This window comes from Ochotona princeps, chromosome 22 (genome assembly GCF_030435755.1).
Source record: "Ochotona princeps isolate mOchPri1 chromosome 22, mOchPri1.hap1, whole genome shotgun sequence".
NCBI classification, from domain to species: Eukaryota; Metazoa; Chordata; class Mammalia; order Lagomorpha; family Ochotonidae; genus Ochotona; species Ochotona princeps.
The window spans coordinates 17,659,627-17,682,854 of NC_080853.1; the positions used below are offsets into that span (position 1 = coordinate 17,659,627).

The following is a 23,228-nucleotide window of genomic DNA, read 5'->3' on the forward strand; positions in this document are numbered from 1 at the left end:
CAAGAGGCCAGGGCTCTGATGCCGCGAGCGCTGACCCTCGCCTTAGGGGCTGGTGTGTGAGAAGGTAGAGGTGAGACAACCTTGCCTCAGTGGTGAGCGTGTGTAGACAGACTCCTCTTGGGCTTCGACTGGCAGTCGTCTTTCGTACTGTTCCTTCTTAACTGAAGTTCTAAGCGAAACCTTGTTTTATCCGAGCGCCTGCTATGAGAGGCAGAGCTTAGGGTAGGGTAGTTAGGGAGACAAACCTAGAGGAGGAGTAATTTATGAGAAGTATGTTTCTTGTGGCCGCCCAGTATCTTCCTTAGTTTTCTGATCCTGAAAAAAGCTTCATTCCTAGTTTCCTAAGGATGTGAGGTTTCCTTTTTAAATTTTACTTGGAAGGCAGATTTACAGTGAGAGGGAGAGACCTGGGAAGAGAGGTCTTACTGGGTTGGCTCACGCCCCAAATGGCGGCAAGAGGCAGAGCTAGGCCAGGTGGATGTCAGGAGCTTTTTCCTGGTCTCTCACATTGGGTGCAGGAGCCCAAGGCTTTGGTCCATCTGCTGCTGCTTTACCAGGGACGTTAGCAGGGAGCTGGATGTGAACTGGGACAGCGGGGACTGCAGGGGGCAGCTGTATCGACTAAGCCATCATGCAGGCCCGAGGGCATGAATGATTGCAGCTGACTCAGGAAAGACATAGTATTTGGAAAGATGTTTGAGGGAAACAAATTTTTGAGAAACAAGGGTTCCAGGTGGCAGAAAGTGACCTAGTTAGGAAATGCTTAAGGATGTGAAATTCCCAAAGTAGTTGGAGGGGGCTTAGATGGGGACTAGAAGCTGATAAACAGAAAAGTAACTTTCAGCTAAAGTTCATCATCTGTCACAATGAACATTTAATCAATGTATGGCTTGGTGAATTTAGTGAACTCTGCACCCATGTTACTGGTACCCTGATTGAGAAGCAGAGCATTACCAGCCTCTCAGAAGACGCCCCTGTGTTTGAGAGGCGGTGACAGTGTGCGCGAGAGAGCGCTCCCATCTGTATTTCATTCCCCAAATGCTGGAATAGCCCTGTAAGGCAATCCAGGTGCCGCGTGTGAGTGGAGTGGACCCAGCTACTTAAGCCCTTACTGCCTTTTCCCAGTGTCTGCATAGCAGCGAGCAAAGGTTGGTGCCAGACCCTGGAATTGCAATGTGGGTGTTAACTGGAAGGCGAAACGCCCACTCGAAAATGCTGCGGTGTTTAGTATTTTCCCATGGACATTCTGAAAGGTGAATGGCATAATGAATGGGAGTTTTATGAGTAATTATAGTTAAGGTAACTTTCTGAAGATACTAAATAGCAGGTAGGCCTTTTAATGTGCCTTTTCTCATTTAGCTCTCACAGTAGTTGCATGTGGCAGGGGGTGTGCTTTTCTCTGTTTTACAAAGGATGGAGCTGGGGTTGAGGGAGCGTTACTTGCCCAGGTTTGCCAGTTAGTGAAGGAATTGAAACCACTTGGTTCCTGCTTGTTTCTGGTTAGCGGCAGGCCCTGGGCAGTAGGCGGCCTGTCTTCCTGTGCTCTTTTAGCACTTTGTACGTTCATCTCTTAAGAGAATTTACTATACTTAGTGATTTGTTTAGTGTTTCCACTGTTTTGTGAGCTCAGAGGAGTGTTCCGTTCACTTCTGAGTTCTTCTGTTTCTGGCTCGGAGTGGGTGTGTAGAGAAGAAAGCCAGCAGTCCACTTGCTTATGGGACCCAGAGATGAGGCAGTGTTGTGCAGTGGTTAAGGGCGAGGTTTGTGTCTACTCCTTGGTAGCTGTGTGACCTCTCTGATAAATCTTCTTATCTGTGTAATAGGAAGTTTTGTATCCTGTTCAGTGAGATAATCCATGTTGAAGCTCTGTCAAGAAACGGAAAAAGAGAAGATTGTAAGGGTTTGAGCTGGGATACAAGGAAGAACAGTAGTGATCCTGGTTAAAATAGATGAGTCAGAAAGTACATAGCAATCTTTGATAGTGTGATATTGAAAGGTTTAGGTCCTCGGGTTGGAGGGAGAGGTGGTAATGACATTCAGCTGGGTCTTATTAGGATAATTATTTGCTTATTTCTGGGGAGAAGGAATGATATCTGTAAGTAGGTCCTGTCTTCAGCACATACCTTAAACAAGATATTTTAAAAGTCAAGCAATTGTACTAAATCCCCCTAAGCAGGGCGGAGGAAACATCAAGAACTTAAAAGAGGCATTTTAAAATACTGAAGTAGGAATTCTGATTTCATACAACATTTAGGTTTTTAGGTGATTAGTTATTTGGGTTAAAGGCTCTGGATCTTAAGAATAGATTTTGATCGACTGTAATGTGGACTGATTTTTTTTTTAAATCACAAATGACAAGTTTACCTGATTTGTTTTTAAATATTTATTCTACTTTGAAAGAATTAGAAACAGAGAGTGGTCTGCATCTGTTGGTTCACTGCCCCCAGAGGCTGCCACAGCCAGGCTGGGCTGATCTGAAGCTTGGAGCTAGAATTTGTTTCCAAGTCCCCTGAGTGAGTGAGAGGATCCAAGGACTTGGGTCATCCACCACGGTGTTCTCGGGCTGTAAGCAGGGAGCTGGATCAGAAGTGGAGCAGCTGGGACTCGAACCAGCACCTGCATGGAATGCTGACGTCACTGGTTGAGGATTAGCCTGTCTGCCAGTACTCTAGCCTCAACTGTTTTTTCTTTTTAGAGTGAAGATAAATGGACAGTTGTATAGTTGGAAGGGATGGTGGATGTGTTTAGATAGCTGAAGGTTTTGAGTTTGCATTGTCAGTTGTTTCCTAGGCAGTGACAGAACCCAACTCAGACTGGTCAGATAGTGTGGTTTTTTTGACCTTTATCCCTGGCACGATGGAAAGACAGATACTGACTTCAGGGTTAGTTGGATCCAGAGACTCAGTGATCTCATCAGGACTAATTATTTCTCCCGGTCAGCGCTGACTGTCTCAGGTAGACTCTTCCCAGCTGTGGACAGGAATGCCTAGCCTAGTAGCTCTGGAATTAGTACCCTCAGGGTCAAGTCCGGTGGAAAGGTGGCAACTGTTTTCAAGGAATACAGCAGAAGCTCTGATTGAATCACACACAGTGAACTGATTAAATTGTGTATCTATTTTTTGTTTGTTTGTTTTTGGGAGGGTATCAAGCATCCACAGCTTCTCCCGAAATGTGGAAGAATTGGATACCCCATATGAAAAATGAGGGTGCTGTCAAGAAGAGGGGAAGATTGGTGCTGGACATTCAGAAACAATAGATGTCCACTCATACAGCAACGAGATCTTTGCTGAGTCACCTGTGTCTGCAGAGCTGTGTGTTTGATAGCCTAATGTCTGAGTATATGGATAGTTAAAATAATATATGAATTTCCCGTGTGTGGAATACAGCCTGGGCTACACATTATTTTTTTTTAAAGTGTTATTTTTTTATTGGAAAGGCAGAATATTTTTAAGATTTATTTTTATTGGAAAGTCAGATATACAGAGATGAGAAGAGACAGAGAAAAAGATCTTCCATCTGCTGATTCAGTTCCTAAGTGGTTGCAGTGGCTAGAGCTGAGCTCAATCTAAAGCCAGTAGCCAGGAGGTTCCTCCAGGCTTTCTTTGTGGGTGCAGGGTCCCTAGGCTTTGGCCCATCCTCTATTACTTTCCCAGGCCACAAGCAGGGAGCTGGATGGGAAGCAGGGTTACTGGGACATGAACTGATGCGCATATGGGATCCCAGCACATGCAAGGCAAGCACTTTAGCCACTAAGCTACCACGCTGGGCCCTGGAAAGGCAGATTTACAGAGAAGGAGATAACAGAGATCTTTCATCCACTGGTTCACTCCCAAGTAGCCACATAAGCTGAAGCTGAGCCGATCTGAAGCCAATAGCCAGGAGATTCTTCTACCTCTCCAATGTGGTTGCAAGGGTCCAAACCATTTTCTGTTGCTTTCCCAGACCATACGCTGGGAACTGGATGGGAAGTGGAGCAGACGGGGTATGAACTGGTGTCCATATGGGATCCTGGGAGTGTGAGGAGAGGATTTAGCCACTGAGCTATTGTGCTGGGCCCAGCCTGGGCTTCTCAGTCCAATAAAAATAAGAAGAATTAACACTGACATAATGCTTTCTGTCTTTCAGGCATAGTGTTAAATAAAGCATTTGGAATATGTTAATAAAACAGTTTATTATCTATAATTGCCTGATGTAAATGTCATCATTCACCCCATTTTATAGATGAGAAAATTGTGGCAAGAGAGACTAAGTCACATGCTCAGGTTCATAGAGCTGAGGATGTTTTATGTGAGGAGTTAGCAATCTTTGGGCGTGGCTGCTGCCCAGAGTTCACTCTCGTGTTTAGAAATCTGTCAAAAAATAGTATTGTGGCCTGATGCGGTAGCCTAGTGGCTAAAGTTCTTGCCTTGCACGCACTGGGATGCCATATGGTCGCCGGTTTCTATCCCAGCAGCTCCACTTCCCATCCAGCTCCCTGCTTGTGGCCTGGGAAAGCAGTCCAGGACGGCCCAAAGCCTTGGGACACTGCACTTGTGTGGGAGACCTGAAAGAGGTTCCTGGTTCCCGGCTTTGGATTGGCACAGCACCGGCCGTTGCAGCTCACTTGGAGAGTGAATCATCAGACGAAAGATCTTTCTGTCTGTCCTCCTCTCTGTATGCCTGACTTTGTAGTAGGAATAAATAAATCTTTAAAAAAGGAACGAAAGAAAGAGATCAGTTTAAAATAGTTTATGCCCTTCCTGTAGTTTTAAATGTTAAGAGCAAATGGGAGTTAAGAGAGTGAGGACTTCCACCTGTTGATTGCTCCTCAAATGTCCTCAGCCAGCCTGGGGTGGGCCAGGCTAATTCCAGAAATCAGGAATTCTGTTCAGGTCTCCCCCTGGCGTGGCGTACTTGGGCTATCATTTTCTGCTTTTCCAGGAAGCTGGGTTGGAAGCGGAGCAGCCAGGACTCAAGTCTGACACTTTTTTGTGGGACATTGGCACTGCAAGTAGTGGCTTCGCCCTGCTGGCCCCAGTAGTGGTTTCCTAAGGTTTTTACATTAGATTGACCTTTCTCCTACATCTGTTATCTGTGAAGTAATACAGAGTAGGGTTAATCATCAAGATAGCAGAACCACATTCTGGGCACTCGCCAGAAAATGTGTTAACCAGCTCATCATTGTATAATACCCAGTAAGAGCCTGGCTTAGCGAAGTTACAAGCCCAGACAATTTTCTGAAAGTTTTGCAGCCTATCTTTTAGCTATATAATGACACATCTCCCTCTGGATTAAAGTAGGTTTGTGGAAAATGGCGTTCCTGAATAGCCACGCTCTGGTGGTCTGAAGAGTTGCTTTCGTTACTCTAGGAGAGGATGCGTGGGTGGACTTTGAGATAGATACTGTGTCAGGTGGCCTGAGGAGTCATTCTCAGGCCTCCAGTACAGCCCTGAGCCCAGGGCTGCTGGCTGTGACACAGCGACCGGCTGGTGCTGCTCCCTTATGGGAGTTTCTGGCCCTGCCTGAGGACCATGTGCGATCGTTTATAAAGTGCCTGCTCTTGCTCTGTGGTTGCCACAGATTTTTTAATTTATACATTTGTATTGGAAAGGCATATTTACAGAGAGAAAGACAGAAAAAGATCTTCCATCCACTGGTTCATTCCCCAAGTGGCTGCAACTGCCGGTGCTGAGCTGATCTGAAGCCAGGAGCCAGGAGCTTCCTCAGGGACTCCCTTGTGGGTGCAGGATCCCAAGGCTGTGGGCCATCCTTGACTTCTTTCCTGTTGCGGCCACTCGAGGAGTGAATCATGGAACGGAAGATCTTCCTCTCTCTCCTTATTTCTGTACATCTGCCCTTCAAATAAAATAAATAAATCTTAAAGAGTTATACAGGAAGAGCTCTTCCATTCGTTTGTTCACCCCTCAAACGGCTGACCTAGCAAAGACTGGTCCACAATGAAGCCAGGGGGAGTCACCCAGGTCTCCCATGCAGATGCAGAGCCAAGGAACTTGGGTTATGTTCTGCAGCTTTCCCAGACCACTATCAGGGAGTTAGATTGGAAGTGGACAATGGGGACACAATTCGGCCCCTATATGGGATGCCAGAATCGTAGTTGGTAGCTTTTCTCGCTATGCCATTATCAGTAAGCCCTTGGCTAGTTGTTTCATAGTTCATTTTGGGTTTGTTTGATGTTGTCTTGAGACTAAAGTTTTTACTTTTCTGACAAAAAATTGGCGTGAGGGTCAAAGAAGCATCTTTATCTCTGTCTTGGTGACTCATCGGAAGGTCCTTGATGTTAAATCAACTGGTTGACATATCACTGATGTTCATTTTGGTGCATAATTTAAGTAGGGAATCCCAGGTTTGTTTGTGTGAAATTATTATTAATCTCTTTGAAAATGTTCTGTTTCTCATTTAAAGAAAAAAGATTAACTTATTTGAAAAAGAGAGAGAGGAGGATGAGAGATCTTTAGCTGCTGGTTCAGTCCCCAAGTAGTTGTAACAGCCAGTTGGAAGTCAGGAGCCAGGAGCTTCATCCAGATGTTGCTCTTGGGTGGCAGGGGCCCACATCTGCTGCTTTTCCCAAGCCATTATCAGAGAGCAGGATTGGAAAGGTAGCAGCAGAACCTGAACTGGGGCCTGCATGGGATGCAGAGGCTTTACCCACAATACCCTAAATTCTCCCCCTCATATTTTACCCTACTGATTTCAGCTCCCATCTGTGCTAGTTGCTTCTCATATTGTGGATCTGCCAAGCAATGGTTTTATGTTGTAATTATTATTATTGCTATTATTATTACTTGAAAGAGAGGAGAGACAGGGAGAAGGAAGGGGGGAAGAAGGGAGAAAGAGGAAGAGAAACTTCCATCTGCTGGTCCACTCCCCGAATGGCCACATTGGCTAGAGCTGGGTCAGGCCCAAGGTAGGAAGCACAGTCTTTGTCTGGGTCTGCCTCCTGGGTGGCAGGGGCCCAGGCCTTTGTGCCTTCTTCCACTGCTTCTCCCAGGCTGTTAGCAGGAAGCTGGATTGGAAGTGGAGCAACCAGGACACAAATTGATGCTCATATGGGATGATGCCATCACAGGCAGTGGTGTTAATGGCTTTGCCACAATGCCAGTCCCTATTTTTCTTTAGGTTGATTTATTTTTATTGAAAAGTCACATATTACAGAGAGGAGGAGAGACAGAAAGAACTTCCATCCACTGTTTCACTCCCCAAATGGCCGCAATGGCCAGAGCTGCACCCATCTGAAGCCAGGAGCCCAGAGCCTCTTCTAGGTCTCTCAAGTGGGTGCAGGGTCCCAAGGCTTTGGGCCATCTTCTACTTTCCCAGACCACGAAAAGGGAGCTGCATTGGAAGTGGAGCAGATGGGATACAAACTGGTGTCCATGTGGTATGTGGACACTTGCAAGGGAGAGAATTAGCTAGTTGAGCCATGGTGCTGCCTTCTCCCCAACAAAAAATTTTTAAACTGCATATTGCCTTATAGAGCAGTTACACAAATGTGACTGAAACAGACAGTATGTAAGTGTGACTGCCCATTTTCACATTCTGTGGATGATATTTCTTACCTGCTTCTCCTGTGTGTTTTTGTTTTTGTTTTTTGTTTTTGCAATGGAGCAGAATATGCATAGCTGAAGTGCTTTTTTAGAGTGGGTGAAAAATACCAGGAGACGGAAGGAACCAGTATAGTTTGACAAAGCTTTCCCAGGGAGCACATTGCTGTGCAGTGTTCACTGTGGAAGAGAGTTCCTCGTCCCCAACAGTGCTGCGGTCGGGATGAAGTGGAAGGCGCCTTGAGATGCTGGGCTCCCTTTTGGTCCTGGGATGTTTGTGCGCATCCGTTTGTGTCTTTGAGTCAACGTGATTGTCTTCCTTTGCAGTGGTTGAAGGCCTGTCACTGTTGGACTTGGGAATATCTCCATATTCTGGAGCAGTCTTCCATGAAGTAAGTGTTCCTGCTTCCTTTTCCAGATATTAAGAGAGTATTTACAGTCGCAGGTGCCAAAGCCCAACTGCTCTTTTGTACAAACATCTAAAAAGATCTGTTTCAGAAAATTATATTTAGAAACAATCCTTTTTTAGCTGTACTGCACATGAGAGAGCGGTTTCACAATCCAGTGGAAATGGCCCGGATGAAGCTTGTTTCTGGGTGGGGAGTGGATGAGGCTTCTGGGGAAGTTACCCTTTTTAATGACAACTAAGTTGTAAATAGTTCCCAATCTATAAATAGGTTGCCTGTTTATTACTGTGTCATCATGGTTTCCCATGACAGTTGTGACAGTGGTTTTAGTTCCTTAGAAATCCGCAACAGCTTACTTAACCTGTAAAATTTGTTCTTAAGAATATTAAAAAACACCCCTAATTAGTTGACTGTAACTAAAAAAAAAATGTATTTGTTGGAAGAACTTTCTGCCTCTCCTCTGTAAATTGGCCTTTCTAATAAAAATAAACAATCTTGAAAAAGAGTCAGAGAAGGAGAGCCGGTCTTTCGTCTGCTGATTCACTCTTCAAATAGTCACAGTGATCAGAGCTGGCCAGGTGCGAAGCTGGGAGCCAGGAGCCTGTTGCTCCTGTGTGGGTAGAGAGTCCCAAGGCTTTGGACCATCCTCCGCTGCCTTTCCAGACTGTATTGTTAGTGGAGCAATGGGACTTGAACTGGCGCCCATATGAAATGTTCATGTTGCAGGCAGAGGATTAGGTTGCTAGGCCACCATGCCAGCCTCACCGTCATCTTAATTAAGTTTCAGCCACAGCTTGCTGCTGTATTCAGCCTTGCTTGTTTGCTCTTGATTCCGTAGTCAGAAGCTTTTTTCTGAAGTGAATCTAATTCCATCACTGCCTTGCTCAGCCCCTCTGGATGCTCTGCTGTGACGCAAGCACTCAAGAGGAGCACAGAGAGCCCTGCAGAGCCACCTTACCATTCCAGCTACATGACTTTCCATTTGCCTGCTAGACGTCGTCATATTTGACAATTTATCTCCTTAAAAATTTTTTGTTTTATCTATTTGGAAGGCAGAACTATAGAGATAGAAATACAGAGGGGGACCTACCATCCCTGATTCACTCCAAAATGGCTACTACAGCCAAGGCTGGACCAGGCCAAAGACAGGAGCCCAAAGCTCCATCTATGTGTCTCACACAGCTCTGCCACATGGGTGTTACCTCTGCTGCTTTCCCAGGCACATTAGCAGGAAGCTGGATCGGAAGCAAGAACAGCTGGACATTAACCAGATGTAGGCGTTGTAGGTGGCAGCCTAACGCACTCCCGGGCTGCCTACTTACGTCCTATTTTAGCTATCTCCTTATCTTCCCTGTAGTACTTTGAGAACAGTTTTTTTTTTCTTTCCTATCTAGTCTTTTAAAATAATTCAGCTTGGTTTTCTTAGGTAGAACAACTGTCTTTTGCGTCCATATTTTATTATCTTTATGTTAATATCAAACCATGATAACAGGAACTACTGCAGAAAGAGGAACCACTTAAAAGACTTAGTAAGCACATATTTGAATTACAGGGAACAGATGTATGTGGGCATGTCAAAGAGCAGTCTGCTAACCACAGGGTGCTGTGTTTCCTAGACAGACTGAGAATGCTCTGAGAGAACTCTGACTTCCATATTCTCTGTTACCCAAGTGTCTTTGCTTCTGCTATGGTCTCTTTGTGGAGGGCCTGCCTTCCCTCTTGTTAATGATTGGTTTTGGTCTTACTATTCAGATATTAGTCTAGGTTTCACCTCCTTTAGAAAGCCATCATTTCCTTGGACTCGGTTGGATGTTCCTCTTATATCTCCCAAAGAATCTTATGCTTTCTCTTTTTATGGCTTTTATTACTCTGAAATTGCTTGTGTTTGCTTTACTTTAAAAAAAAATGTTTAATACTGTTTACATAATTGAGAAGGATGTACATCCATGTGGGTCTCTGATTAGGGTGGGGAGGGTCAGATAAGAAGGAAGGTGGATAGGATGGATGTTTCAATGTTTTTTTCTCCTATGTCTACAGGGGAGAAGGGGGGGTGCTCCTTGCTGTCAAACTAGATCAGCAGCCGGGGATGGCGGTCGTCATTTGATGTCATCTTAGAGACCTCAGTGTAAGGAAGACGGTTCCAAGGGTATTACTTAAGTGGTTTCAGTGGCCCTGAGATGTTGGTTTCATTGCTGCAGGGTTGAGAAATTCTTTTCAAGATCTTTGGTTGACATAGTCCACCTTAGTGCATCCACAGACCCAGGAGCGTGCTGCAAAGCTTGGCCAGGAGAATTGTCCAACCTGTTCTGCTTTCTGTCCTCTGAGGAGCGGGTTGGGATAGACGAAGACACACACACACACACACACACACTCACACACATGGAATTGAGAGCATTTCTATCCTCTGGGGTTCCTTCTCCAAATTGCTACAATAACCAGGCAAACTCCAGGCCAAAGCCAGGAGCCAGGACTTCATCTGGGTCTCCCATGTGGGTGGCAGGGGCCCAGTACTTGGGCCAGCATCCAGTGCCCTTCCTGGGCATTAGGGGAAAGCTAGATTGGAAACAGAGCAGCCAGACTGTCAGTGATGCCTGAATATAGGATGCTGATGTTGCAAGTGGCAGCTTAACTTACTGTGCCACAGTGAGAAGTGTATCATGATTTTGTGCTGTTTCTTCATTAATCTTTATCAGATTTTATTATTCAGTTCTTAGGGAAGGGTAAGAATATGTGAAAATAGAGAAGAAAAGTCTGCATAGGTGATAGTGAATTTAGGTTTTGACTGCTCTCACACATGTGTCTGTTTTCTGTGTTTCACCATGTACTAATAGTAAAATTCAGAGTATATCAGACTACGCGTCTGGGAATGGTCACTCAAATGGAAATACAGAATAAAAGCAAATTATATTGAGCATATGCTTCTCTGTAGTACTACTTCAGTGACAAACTTACTATGGAAACTGGCCTATTTGCTAATACGCTTTTTGGGATCTTTGTTATGGCACTTTTGAGACCAATTTAGAGCCTCCTCATTTATTTAAGTTGCATTTATTCTTGTCCATTTAGGAGAGAGAGAGAGAGAGATGGATTGATTAATCTTTCTTCCATCCATTGGTTCACTCTTCAGATGCTTGCAGCAGCCATGAGTAGGCCTCTGGAGCGAAGTTGGAGCTTGCTCCTCCTCCTCCTTCCCTCTCTTGTCTTTATCTCTCCTTTCTCCCTCCAACTTTTTCTCTTTTCTCCTCCTGTTCCCTTCCCTCTCCTCTCTGTTTTCCTTCTCTTCCTCCCTCTCGGTCACTTTTGAGACTTTTTTTTTTAAAGATTTATTCATTTTATTACAGCCAGATATACACAGAGGAGGAGAGACAGAGAGGAAGATCTTCTGTCCGATGATTCACTCCCCAAGTGAGCCGCAACGGGCCAGTGCGCGCCAATCCGATGCCGGGAACCTGGAACCTCTTCCAGGTCTCCCACGTGGGTGCAGTGTCCAAGTGCATTGGGCCGTTCTCGACTGCTTTCCCAGGCCACAAGCAGGGAGCTGGATGGGAAGTGGAGCTGCCGGGATTAGAACTGTCGCCCACATGGGATCCCGGGGCTTTCAAGGCGAGGACTTTAGCTGCTAGGCCACGCTGCCGGGCCCACTTTTGAGACTTTTTAAGGATCATTTCAAATAAATGATGCTTAAAAGTGAATCAGAAAGTCCACGTCTGACTGTAAAGCCTTTGTTCTTTCTGCCATGCTAACCTGACCTCATCAAAAAGCCGTCTGTTGACCGTCACAGTCTTTTTTTTTTTTTAAAGATTTATTGATTTTTTATTACAGCCAGACATACAAAGAGGAGGAGAGACAGAGAGGAAGATCTTCCGTCCGATGATTCACTCCCCAAGTGAGCCGCAACGGGCCGATGCGTGCCGATCCGAAGCCGGGAACCTGGAACCTCTTCCGGGTCTCCCACGCGGGTGCAGTGTCCCAGTGCATTGGGCCGTCCTCAACTGCTTTCCCAGGCCACAAGCAGGGAGCTGGATGGGAAGTGGAGCTGCCAGGATTAGAACCGGCGCCCCTATGGGATCCCGGGGTGTTGAAGGCGAGGACTTTAGCCACTAGGCCACGCCGCCGGGCCTTGTCACAGTCTTTTAGGACACATTTCATATAGTTGGAATTTGGAGATTCTCCTGAGTCATCAGCATGGGCTCACTAAAACCAAATCATGTACTTCCTTTTTGGTTTTGGTGGGTTGATGAACAGCTTGTAGTAGCAGACCAACCCTCCTGCCAACAACAGCTAGAAAAGCAGGATGAACAGAAAAATCATCTGTTTGAATGCATTGGAAAGTACCAAGATAGCCCCGACTTGAGGGGCCAGCCTCCAGCCAGGAAACTGCAAACAGTTGAGCCCAGCGGTGTGCCCTGCCTTCTCAGTCTGTAAGTGGCCTCTCAGCCAAGGAGCAAAACAGAGATTGGCTGTTAAGATGGTCGAGGAGGTAAGCAGAGCTATTTTTGGTAGTCTTAGATGCTGGGGAAGTAAAAACTTGAAACCAGCAAAAGTCACAAGGCCATGGAAAGGACATGGATTTCTGATGAGACATCCGAAGGACTACACTGGAGGAATAAGGGAAGATCAGATTTAGACCAGTCTTGCAAAGATTGAATCCAGATTCCAATTAGCTTTGTTCCCAGTTAGGTTAAAGTGATACAGTTCTGATTCCTTGTCAGAAGTTGAAGGAAATTTTTTCTGAAAGAGAATAACCTCACCTGGAGTGCTGTAACTTTTCTGTTGTGTGATCAGAAATTGCCAAATACAGAGAAGAGATTTAAAAATAGACTATGAAAGGGCCTAGTGCAGTGGCCTAGTTGCTAATGTCCTTGCCTTGCAATCATTGGGATCTCATGTGGGCACAGGTTCGTGTTCCAGCTGGTCCACTTCCCATCCAGCTCCCAAAAGCCTGGGCCCAAAGCCTTGGAACGCTACACCTGTGTGGGAGACTTGGAAGAAGCTCCTGGCTCCTGGCTCCTGACTTTGGATTGGCTCAGCTCCAGCTGTTGGGGTTACTTGTGGAGTAATCCAGCAGATGAAAGAGTTCTGTCTCTCCTTTTCTCTGTAAATCTGACTTGCAAATAAAGGATAAAGAAATCTTCAAAAGAAAAGACCATAAAAAGATTTGCAAATTACTGAATTTGGGCAGTAAAATTTGGACAAAATGTCACCAAATGATTAAATTAAACGACAAGAGAATTTTACCAGACATCATGAGGTTTGGTGCAGTAGCCTGGTGGCTAAGGTCCTTGCCTTGCATGTGCTAGGATCCAGTATGGGTGCCAGTTTGTGTCCTGGCTGTTCCACTTCCCATCCAGCTCCCTGCTTGTGGCCTGGGAAGGCTGTAGAGGACGGCCCAAAGCCTTGGGACCCTGTACCCATGTGAGACCCAGAGGAAGCTCTGGCTCCTGACTTTAGATCAGCTCAGCTCCAGTCATTGCGGCCACTTGGGGAGTTAGCCAGCAGATGGAAGATCTTCCTCTCTGTCTCTCCTCTCTCTGTAAATCTGCCTTTCCAATAAAAATAAATAAATAAAGTGAATCCTGGGCACCAGTTCATGTTCCTGCTGCTCCACTTCCCATCTAGCTTCCTGTTAATGTTCCTAGGAAAGCAGCAAAGAATGGCTCAAGGCTTTGGGTCCCTGAGCCAATGTGAAGACCCAGAAGAAGCCCCATCTCCCACCTCTGGAAATTACGGCTGTTTGGAAAGTGAACCAACAAATGGAAGATCTCTGTCTCTCCCTCTCTCACTTTGTAGCTCTTGCCTTTCAAGTAAAAGAAAGAAGTGTGTTTTTTAAAAAGATTTATTTATTTTATTGCAAAGTCAGATATACAGAGGAGGAGAGACAGAGAGGAAGATCTTCCATCCGATGATTCAATCCTGCCAGTGCTGCGCTGATCCGAAGCCAGGAGCCAGGAACCTCTTCCAGGTCTCCCACGTGGGTGCAGGGTCCCAAGGCTTTGGGCCGTCCTTGACTGCTTTCCCAGGCCACAAGCAGGGAGCTGGATGGGAAGTGGAGCTGCCGGGATTAGAACTGGCGCCCCTATGGGATCCCGGGGTGTTTAAGGCGAGGACTTTAGCCACTAGGCCACGCCGCTGGGCCCTCAAGTAAAAGAAGTATTTTAAAACAATCATGAACGTTTTAGAATAAAAACAGAAAAAGAATGCAATAGGTGACTTTGGCAACAGATTACATGGAGCTGAAGAGGAAATTATCTGGAAAATAAGGTCTGTAGAAAATACCTCGACTAAGTATGGAGAGAAAAGGATAGAAAATACAGAGGAGAACTCGTGGATCTGAGACACAGTGGAAAGGTCCAACATGAGAACGCTTCAGATGTTCGTGCAGAACGCTTATGATGAGAAACTATGAGGTTTTACAATTTTTGCACCAAAATAAGATATGAAGAATATATTTCCTTATTTCAGAGGGGGTGGGTGATGGATGGAGGAAGAGAGAGAACGTGTTTGCTTCCCCGACTACTAGTTTCTTCCCCAGATGCTCACAACAGCTGAGACTGAATGGGGCAGAAGTCGGGAACTAGGGGCTCAGCGCAGGTCTCCACAGTCGGTGCCAGGAGCCCTTACTGGAGCGTCTCAGCCCTCCTGGGCGTAAGGAGCTAGAGCTGAGTGCTGAGCACTCTGCCAGACTAGACTCCCGCTCCTAAACTTGCCTTTTAATTTCATCTTTCAAACTTTTCGAGATACCCATAATTATACCACATAAATAGTGGAATTTCAGAATGAGGAAAGACAATAAGGTAGTAATAGTTGAAGAAATAAGTGACTCAAGTTTTCAGAAGTAAATTGTGAATTTATGAATTTCAATGATTTATGAATTCTAAATTTAAATTGTAAATTAAGGAACTTTATTTAAGAGGTTCCATAAAGCCAAATAGGATAAATTCAGAGAAAAACATAACACTATAATGAAACTGCTCAAAACCAAAGACGAGGTTAAAATCCGCCAAAGGAATCACTTGCTGTTAAAGAATAACAGTAAAATGGAAGCTAATTTTCTTTGGAGGTGGTGGAATCCAAAGCCAATAGAAAGATATCCATATTCTGTGACCACAGTAAACTAGAGGTATATTTTAAAAATACAAAGAGGGGGTGATGTGATGGTTCAATTGGCTGAATCCTCACTTTGCAACTGTTGGGATACCATAAGGGTGCTGGTTCATGTCCCGGCTGCTCCACTTCCCATCCAGCTCCCTGCTTGTGGCCTGGGAAAGCAGTCGAGGACGGCCCAAATCCTTGCGACCCTGCTGCACCCATGTAGGAGACCAGGAAGAAGTTCCTGGCTCCTGGCTTTGTATTGGCTCAGCTCTGACCATTGTGGCTATTTGGGGAGTGAATCAGAGAATGGAGGGTCTTTCTGTATCTTTTCTCTCTGCATATCTCCCTTTCCAATAAAAAAAAAAATCTTGAAAACAAAGTTTTAAAAAAAATCTGGAAGTTAGAATGTATCTTCAACTGAATAATATTGAGAAACAGTATCTTAGCTTGTGTGATGCAGCTAAAGTCATACTCAGAAAATTTATTACTTTAAATAATAAAAAAATTGTGAATAACTTGGTTTCAATAAGCTTGACATTTTATATAGTAGTTGACCAATTCCTGAAGAACAAAATCTAAACTATTAAAGATAATATAGCAAATCTGAATAGTGTTTTTATCTGTGAAAGAAATGGAATCTTTAACATCTTTTTTTTTTTTTTTTTATTACAAAGTCAGATGTACTGAGAGGAGGAGAGATAGAGAGGAAGTGGAGCTGCCGGGATTAGAACCAGCGGCCATATGGGATCAAGGCGAGGACCTTAGCCACCAGGCCACACTGCCGAGCCCGAATCTTTAACATCTTAAAAAAATAAGAGCCTTGGCTAAGATGACTTCACACGGAGTGAGTTTTCCCCAAACCTTTGATGAGGAAATAACATTAATTCTGTACAGATTTGTCAGGGATCAGAAGAAAGTATTTTCCAGCTCATCTTATTAATTTTAGGCAATCTGGTGCACTCTGGAGTTCCCCTTAGCTAATATATATATATATATATATCTTAAAACTAAAATTCAGCTCATGCCTTTAGTGTTAATAGTTGCTAAACAAATGTTCATCCTGTGTCAGATTTTAATTCCCTTCATTCAGGAGTGCTAGAGGCAAGAAATGACCCAGTGAATTACACTATTATACCTATACTGGCCAACTTAACATAGATAGTATTTGAGGAGCGAAAGATTTTAGTGACAGGAGAGTTTTCCTATAAACCCCCTGGTATGGAAGCTGATGATAAGGCCTAGTAAGGATTAACAACTTTTCAACATGTTTTTCTCTTGCAGACTCCACTCATAATATATCTCTTTCATTTCCTAATTGATTATGCTGAGTTGGTATTTATGGTAAGTAATCTTTCACATAAAATCATTATGTCTATTTCTCATTTCACTTTCATTTGTTGTTTTTAAGAAAACAGACACCAAGAGAGATCTACTCTCTGTTTCAATCCCCACATCCCTCCTTTAGCTGTGCGAGGCCCGCACCAGGAGCTGGGATCCCAGCGTGGGTCTCCCAGGAGTGTGGGAGGTTGAGCCACCGGAGCTGGCACTTGTTCTTCAGGGTGCACATTAGCAGGAAGTTGCAGTGGGAGGTGGAGCTGCAACTTCAGCCCAGGCTGCAGGTGTCCCAACTGGTACTTAACTAATATGCAAAACACTCACCCTAAATATCTAATTTGAATTCTTGGAATTGTGGCTGTATTCTGGAAGTATGAGGAATAATCTCTGACATCTGACCCATTCCAATTCCTTATTCTTTTTAGAATTTGATTTTTTTTGTGCATACAGTCTTGAATTTTTTTTTTTTAGTTCCAGAATGACATGACTGGCTTTATTCTGTGATGCCAGTGTGAATGGCATCCCGCATTTCCCAAGCCAGGTCACTGTATGAGGACTTGAGCATGAGGATTTTCTGTGTCCAGCAATTGAAACATTCAACATTGAGATAACAGGGCTCTGGTGTGGGAGCATAGTGGCTTGAAACACTTGTCTAGTGTAGGGTTGAAGATGTGAGTCAAGACTGTTGAGGTCTTCCTTCATCGTAATAGTTGCTGTCTGTTGGGGGCTGGGGGCACTTACTGCGTGCTAGGCATTTGACATACATTAAAGCCTGACTGGGAGGGTTAGGTTTTGGTTAGTTGCCCCCCCCCCCCAATCCTAAAACCCTAGGCCCTGGCAGCATCCCATCACCTCTGCACTAACTGAGTTCTATTCTGTTTTGGATTCTCTTTCTCCCGATAGATAAGCGATGCGCTCACTGCTGTTGCCCTCTATTTTGCAATCCAGGATTTCAATAAAGTTGTGGTAAGTGGTTAGTGGGTGGGACAAATCTGGATAGAATTGGGTAACCTGTTGGTCTTTGCTGTTATAATAAGAATCAAAGGCCTTGTACTTACTGGCTCCAACTGCTTTAAAATGCAAAGCAGTAGGAGTGAAGCTTCTGGCTTGCTCAACCAGCTCTGAAATGACAAGCCCAAACCCACAGGACAGCTTCACTAATAGAAGCCGCGGAATGGAAAGGTGACCCGTCTGTCTTCTTGGGAACTGTTACTGTCCGCACACCTGTGCGTGTTCAGACTTTGTGGACTTTGTGTTAGGTATTGGTTATATGAGGACCCTTCAAAATCTTCCTCTCCTTCTCACCAGTTTTTCTGCTCAAAGGAGAATGAATACACCTTTTAACTCACTTGTGTTCATTATATTAAAGGTTAAATTGGATTCCCAGTGTTCTGTTTCTGGAAGACGGTAATCAGAATAGAATTTTTTTTTTTTTTTATGAAGATCTTTTATTTTTTTTCTAAGACTTTTTTTATTATTTGAAAAAGTTAGGCCTGGAGTGGTAGCCTAGTGGCTAAAGTTCTCAACTTGTACACGCTGGGATTCTATATGGACACTGGTTGTTCCACCGTTCTTCCAGCTCCCTGCTTGTGGCCTGGGAAAGCAGTAGATGACAGCCCAAACCCTGTACCACCCACGTGAGAGACTAGGAAGAGGCTCCTGGCTTCAGCTCTGCTCAGCTCCAGGGAGTGAACCAGTGAATGAAAGCTCTGTCTCTCCTCCTCTCTGTAAACCCCACTTTCCAATTAACAAAACAAAATGAAAAGATTGAGAACAAGAATAAGAGAGAGAGATCTTCTATCTGCTGATTCACTACTCAAATGGGTATAAAAGCCAGAGATGATGCTGGTCGAAGCCAGGAACCAAGAGCTTCATCCTGTCTCCCTTCTGGGTAGGGATATGGGGGTCAAGGACTTAGGCCTTCTGCTGCCGCTTTCCCAGGTGCGTTAGCAGCGACCTGGGTCAGAGGCAGAACAACTAGGACGTGAATGTACACTCATATAGGATGCTGGCATCACAGGAAGTGGCCTAAATAGTTTTTTTCAAGATTGATTGATTTATTTATTTTTAAAGATTTATTTATTTTTATTACAAAGTCAGATATACAGAGAGGAGGAGAGACAGAGAGGAAGATCTTCCGTCCGATGATTCACTCTCCAAGTGACCGCCACAGCCGGAGCTGCACCAATCTGCAGCCAGGAGCCCAGAGCCTCTTCCGGGTCTCCCACACGGGTGCAGGGTCCCAAGGCTTTGGGCCGTCCTCGACTGCTTTCCCAGGCCACAAGCAGGGAGCTGGATGGGAAGTGGAGCAGCCGGGATTAGAACCGGCGCCCATATGGGATCCCAGCCTGTTCAAGGCAAGGAAAAAGCACCTTAGTTTTCTATTTTGTCGTTGTAATTGAACAGTCCGAGCTGTCTTGCTGGTGATCATTCCCACCACTTATTTTGGACTACGCCAACACGAGAAGGAAGGAGAGAGAGAGGTTTTTAGGTTTATTTCAGATTTTCTTACTAAGTAAACCTATGTAAGAACTCTGGGGTTACCTGTAATCTGTCATGACCTTTTTTCTCTTAAACAAATGATTACTCTTCTAAAGTTTTTTCTGAAGTACTTAAGACATACAAAAATAAAGAATAATATATACTGATGAACCAGTTTTCAGCTTGAAAAAATTACACATGCAGCTGCCTCTGTTAACACTATTTTCTTCTTCCCCTTCTTACCAGTAACCACTACTCTGAATTTAGTGGTTATCATTTTCATACACATGGCCCTTTTAGTGCTTTTTATAAAAGATTTATTAATTTTTATTGGAAAGGCAGATTTATAGACAGAAGGAAAGACAAAGATCTTCCATCCGTTGATTCACTCCACAAGTGGCCACAGTGGTTGGAGCTGAGCTGATCCAAAGCCAGGAGCCAGGAGCCTCCTCTGGATCTCCCACGCGGGTTCAGGGTCCCAAGGCTTTGGGCTGTCCTCAACTGCTTTCCCAGGCCACAAGCAGGGAGCTGGATGGGAAGTGGAGCAGCCAGGGCATAAATCAGCATCCGTATGGGATCCCAGCACATGCAAGGCGAGGATTTAGCCACTAGGGTTTTGTGTCTGGCCCCTTTTTACTACATTTGTTAATAGCTCTGAAGATTGTCTTGTATTACTTCACTTTTACCTTTATGTAAATGATACAATGCAATATGGGTTCTGTTGTAACCTTCTTCATTAAATTGTTAATCATACAAAATAGTTACTACTTTCGCTCCTCCAAATTACTCTGTTTTCTGATAGCTTGCGGGGTTGATTTTATGCTGTCTAAATAAGACTCTTTGAACTTTAACTCAGCAAAGCTACCTGCTTTGGGTTTGGAGACGTTTTCCTTCTCCTGTCCAGCCCATGTCCTTTTTCATTCAGGAGCACACCCATGAGCTTGTTGGGGGGCAAATCAGGGGAAGGCAAGAACTTTCCCCTAGCCTGCTCTGTCTTTGCCGTGTGGCCTTCCAGCCCCACCCATCTCTTCTTTTCTTCCTCATGGTCCTTCTGGATCTTTCTGTGTGAAAGGGAAAAATCTTGAAACAGGAGCATAAAGGAGAAAACCCAAGATAGTGCGACATTTAGGGTTTTCCACCTTCCTTGAAAATACTCCCAGCCCTCATGGAACTTGTCTAGTGAGAGAAACAGACAGCAATTACATGAATACTTGGAGCGATTGAAACTGTGAACAGTGTGCTATCAGAGGAAGTAAGGAAGTGTGCCTTCCTGAGAAAGTGGTGATTAACCGGAATCCCAGGACCGTGTGAGAGTTAACTAGGGAAAGATTCCTGCAGATCAGGTGCAGAGACCTGAGAGCAGGAGCGGGTGTTGGCATGTGCGTGGTACTGGCACCCAGAAAGCGGGAGGTTGGGGGAGCAAGAGTGAAATGAACCTGGGCGCGGGTTGCAAGGGTCACATGACATACGGCTGTGTAGGCCACCTCGAGGACTTAATCATCCTGAAAAGGGGGTGGAATTTGTTTCACGTTGTTTTTTTTTTCTTTTTCCTAGTTTAAAAAGCAAAAACTCCTCCTAGAACTGGACCAGTATGCCCCTGATGTGGCCGAACTCATCCGAACCCCTATGGAAATGCGTTACATCCCTCTGAAAGTGGCTCTGTGGTAAGTATTTCCTGGCAGATCCAGGCTCAGTGCCAATGAATGCAAGGAAAATCTGATGAGACGTTCCCATGTTGTTTGTTGTATTTTTGGAGATTTGCTGTCTTAGTCATCAAGTATTTGCTGTAGTTCAGTTGCACAACCAGGGTTCTGGCCAGGAAAGCAGACAGAGCCATTCTGTCTGTGCTGGGACAAAGGCTCGCACAGCGACATGCACAATCAGACCCTTCACAAGTGCTGTTGGGCTCAGTGCTGGCTTAGGGCTCCAAGCCTCTCTGGAACCATCTCCATTTGTAATATATAGATTGAATAAAAATTCTGCTCTTTGTGTGGCTGTTTGCTGGAACTCGTGTCATTGTCACAGATTAGTCCTCCATTTATTTGTAGTTCAGAAAAGGGAAGTGAAGTGGCAGGTAGCCCCTTCCAGCTGCGCGGCCCGCGTCGAGGAGTGGAGCTTCCCGAGGCGCTGAGGGCATTCTTTAGGAGCACCCAGTGCTGTCAGTTGCGTTGAGTTCTTTCAGGTTTTTCCTGTTTATGTTCCTGAGATAGGCAAATGTGAGTAAATACGCAGTCAACTGATCGTCATGGAGTATTACAGTGTGCTGGTTTCTAGGGATACACAATAAACAAGACAAGTTTCCTCATGGAAAAATCTACCCTTCAAACTTCAGAATGAGCAGGGACCCTATGAGGAGAGTTTTTTTTTTCTCAACCCTATCTCGTTTGTGATGTTCCTTTTAATTTTTCCGCATAGATGTCAGTACAATTGCTTCTTAAATATCATTCATTTTTTGCAAGAGCCATTTTTTTTCCTTCCCAGTAAATAATTTGTACATATCAGTCTACATTTGTGTATTTCAGAGACACTGGTGGAAGCTACCTTAATAGACCCGGAAGTTTGGAAATACTGTAAATTACTATGAACTTGTATGTCTCCTTGTTGGGAGGGTAGTTTTGTAATAGCAACAGCCATTTCTTAAGAAGTTGTGTAACAAGTCTGTCTAATTGCTGGGGGGAAGAGGGTGGGAGAGAAGAAAACCTCAACAACTTCTAGGCCTTTGGCTTTAGAAAAGCTAATCTTACAGTCCCGGGAGCTATTACTGCATTTAAGTTCTTTATTTGCAAATAATAATTCTGATCTTCCTCTGAGCCACTGGTATGTTTCTTCCCATCTGATAATCAGAATTATGTAACAGGTCTCCCTTTTCACTTTGTCTGCCGGGAAACTCAGAACCAGATTTGAAGCCGCTTATTACAGCGCTGTGGACGATCGGAGTGGTCGTCTTCCCTTGACATTTGCTTTCTACTTTCATTTACGTTTTTCCCTGCTGTTGATTTTATCTATCTTGATTTTAGCTATCTCTCTATTTATTTATGTATTTAAAGGTTTACTTTTTAAAAGATTTATTTATTTTTATTGGAAAGGCAGATATGCAGAGACAAGAGACAGAGAGGAAGATCTTCCATCCACTGGCTCACTCCCTAAGTGGCCGCAATGACTGGAACTGAGCCAATCCGAAGCCAGGAGCCAGGAGCTTACTCTGGGTCTCCCACGCAGGTGCAGGGTCCCAAGGCTTTGGGCTGTCCTCAACTGCTTTCCCAGGCCACAGGCAGGGAGCTGGATGGGAAGCGGGCTGCCAGGACACAAACCAGTGCCCGTATGAGATCCCAGCGTGTGCAAGGCAAGGGCTTAGTCACCAGGCTATTGTGCTGGGCCTGTTTTTTTTTTTTTTTTTTTTTCCCTTGGTTACATTTACTTTATTAAGTAGATAGTAATTAAAACTCAAAAACCTCTCTCTTCATCTGATGTTTGATCCCCTTTCACAGCTCTTGGTCTTTGAGCTTGAACTTGGAGCTTTACTCCATCTATAATGTGATTTTCCTGTTGTAATGCATTCTGAAGTTCTTGTGAAGAAAACTGAATCCAGCCCATACCTCTGTGAAAGCCAGGCTCTTTATTGAGAGGTACAGCACACTTTCGTGCACGGCCAAACTGTGCAACGTGTTCTCTCAGCACACTCAAAGCTGCGGTCCAAGGAATTTTCCTGACAAAAGTAACTGGCCGGCTAATATTCATCCGTAGCCCCTGGCACCCTTCCTGGCAGACACTGCCATCTTTAGTGGGAAGGACCTTAGCTTTTAGTTTTTTTCCAACTATTTTTAACACCTGTTCTCTGTCTCAAATAATTTGAGGAGGTAGGATTGGAAAAAATAAAAATAACCCGTTGTATGTAAGATTTTGCTACCCACAGGCTTATAAAATTTATTTTCTCAGTCTGTTCTTTCCTGTGTCAGAAGACTAGGGTTTCAGCTTTTAGTGAGAGGTCAAGAAGTCCTGTTAAGTTCTGTGGCAACTGGCTGTTGAATTCAGTAAAGATGTGATTGCTCTGTCCTTCAGGAGTGGCTCAGTAGATTTTACAGGACTCTGAAGAGGTCTACATCCAAGCTGCTCTTAGAGGGGCCCCTGTCAGAGCCTAGGAATCTGACTGAGGAAAAAGTGTAGTTTTCGAGGATAAGTATGAGAATTTGTAGAATTTTTCTTTTTTTTATTTTTAATCTGTAGTAGCAGAGAAGACATTGGCTGTAGGGCCAGCGCCGATTTTGAGAAGGCTTAGTAGCTCGTGAGTCGACTGGGAAGTGACTTAACCACTAAATTGATGAAACCAGAGTAATGTTACTGCTGGTGGATAGGATCTCTATGATGTTTGAAGGTC

The 23,228-nt window shown here is 44.5% G+C and overlaps 1 protein-coding gene across 2 annotated transcripts in view; it reads left to right on the top strand.

Moving 5' to 3' along the window:
• The window catches only part of PIGU (phosphatidylinositol glycan anchor biosynthesis class U), an 81,855-nt gene that overhangs the window by 597 nt on the left and 58,030 nt on the right, over positions 1–23,228 (top strand). For both annotated transcript variants that reach the window (XR_009247427.1, XM_004585741.4), the window contains exons 2-5: positions 7,866–7,930; positions 16,319–16,378; positions 17,276–17,338; positions 20,408–20,517. Coding sequence is in view for 1 of the 2 variants with exons in the window: in XM_004585741.4 (XP_004585798.2) it covers positions 7,866–7,930; positions 16,319–16,378; positions 17,276–17,338; positions 20,408–20,517 (298 nt within the window). In the remaining variant the exon portion in view is untranslated. The remainder of the gene's footprint in view (positions 1–7,865; positions 7,931–16,318; positions 16,379–17,275; positions 17,339–20,407; positions 20,518–23,228) is intronic.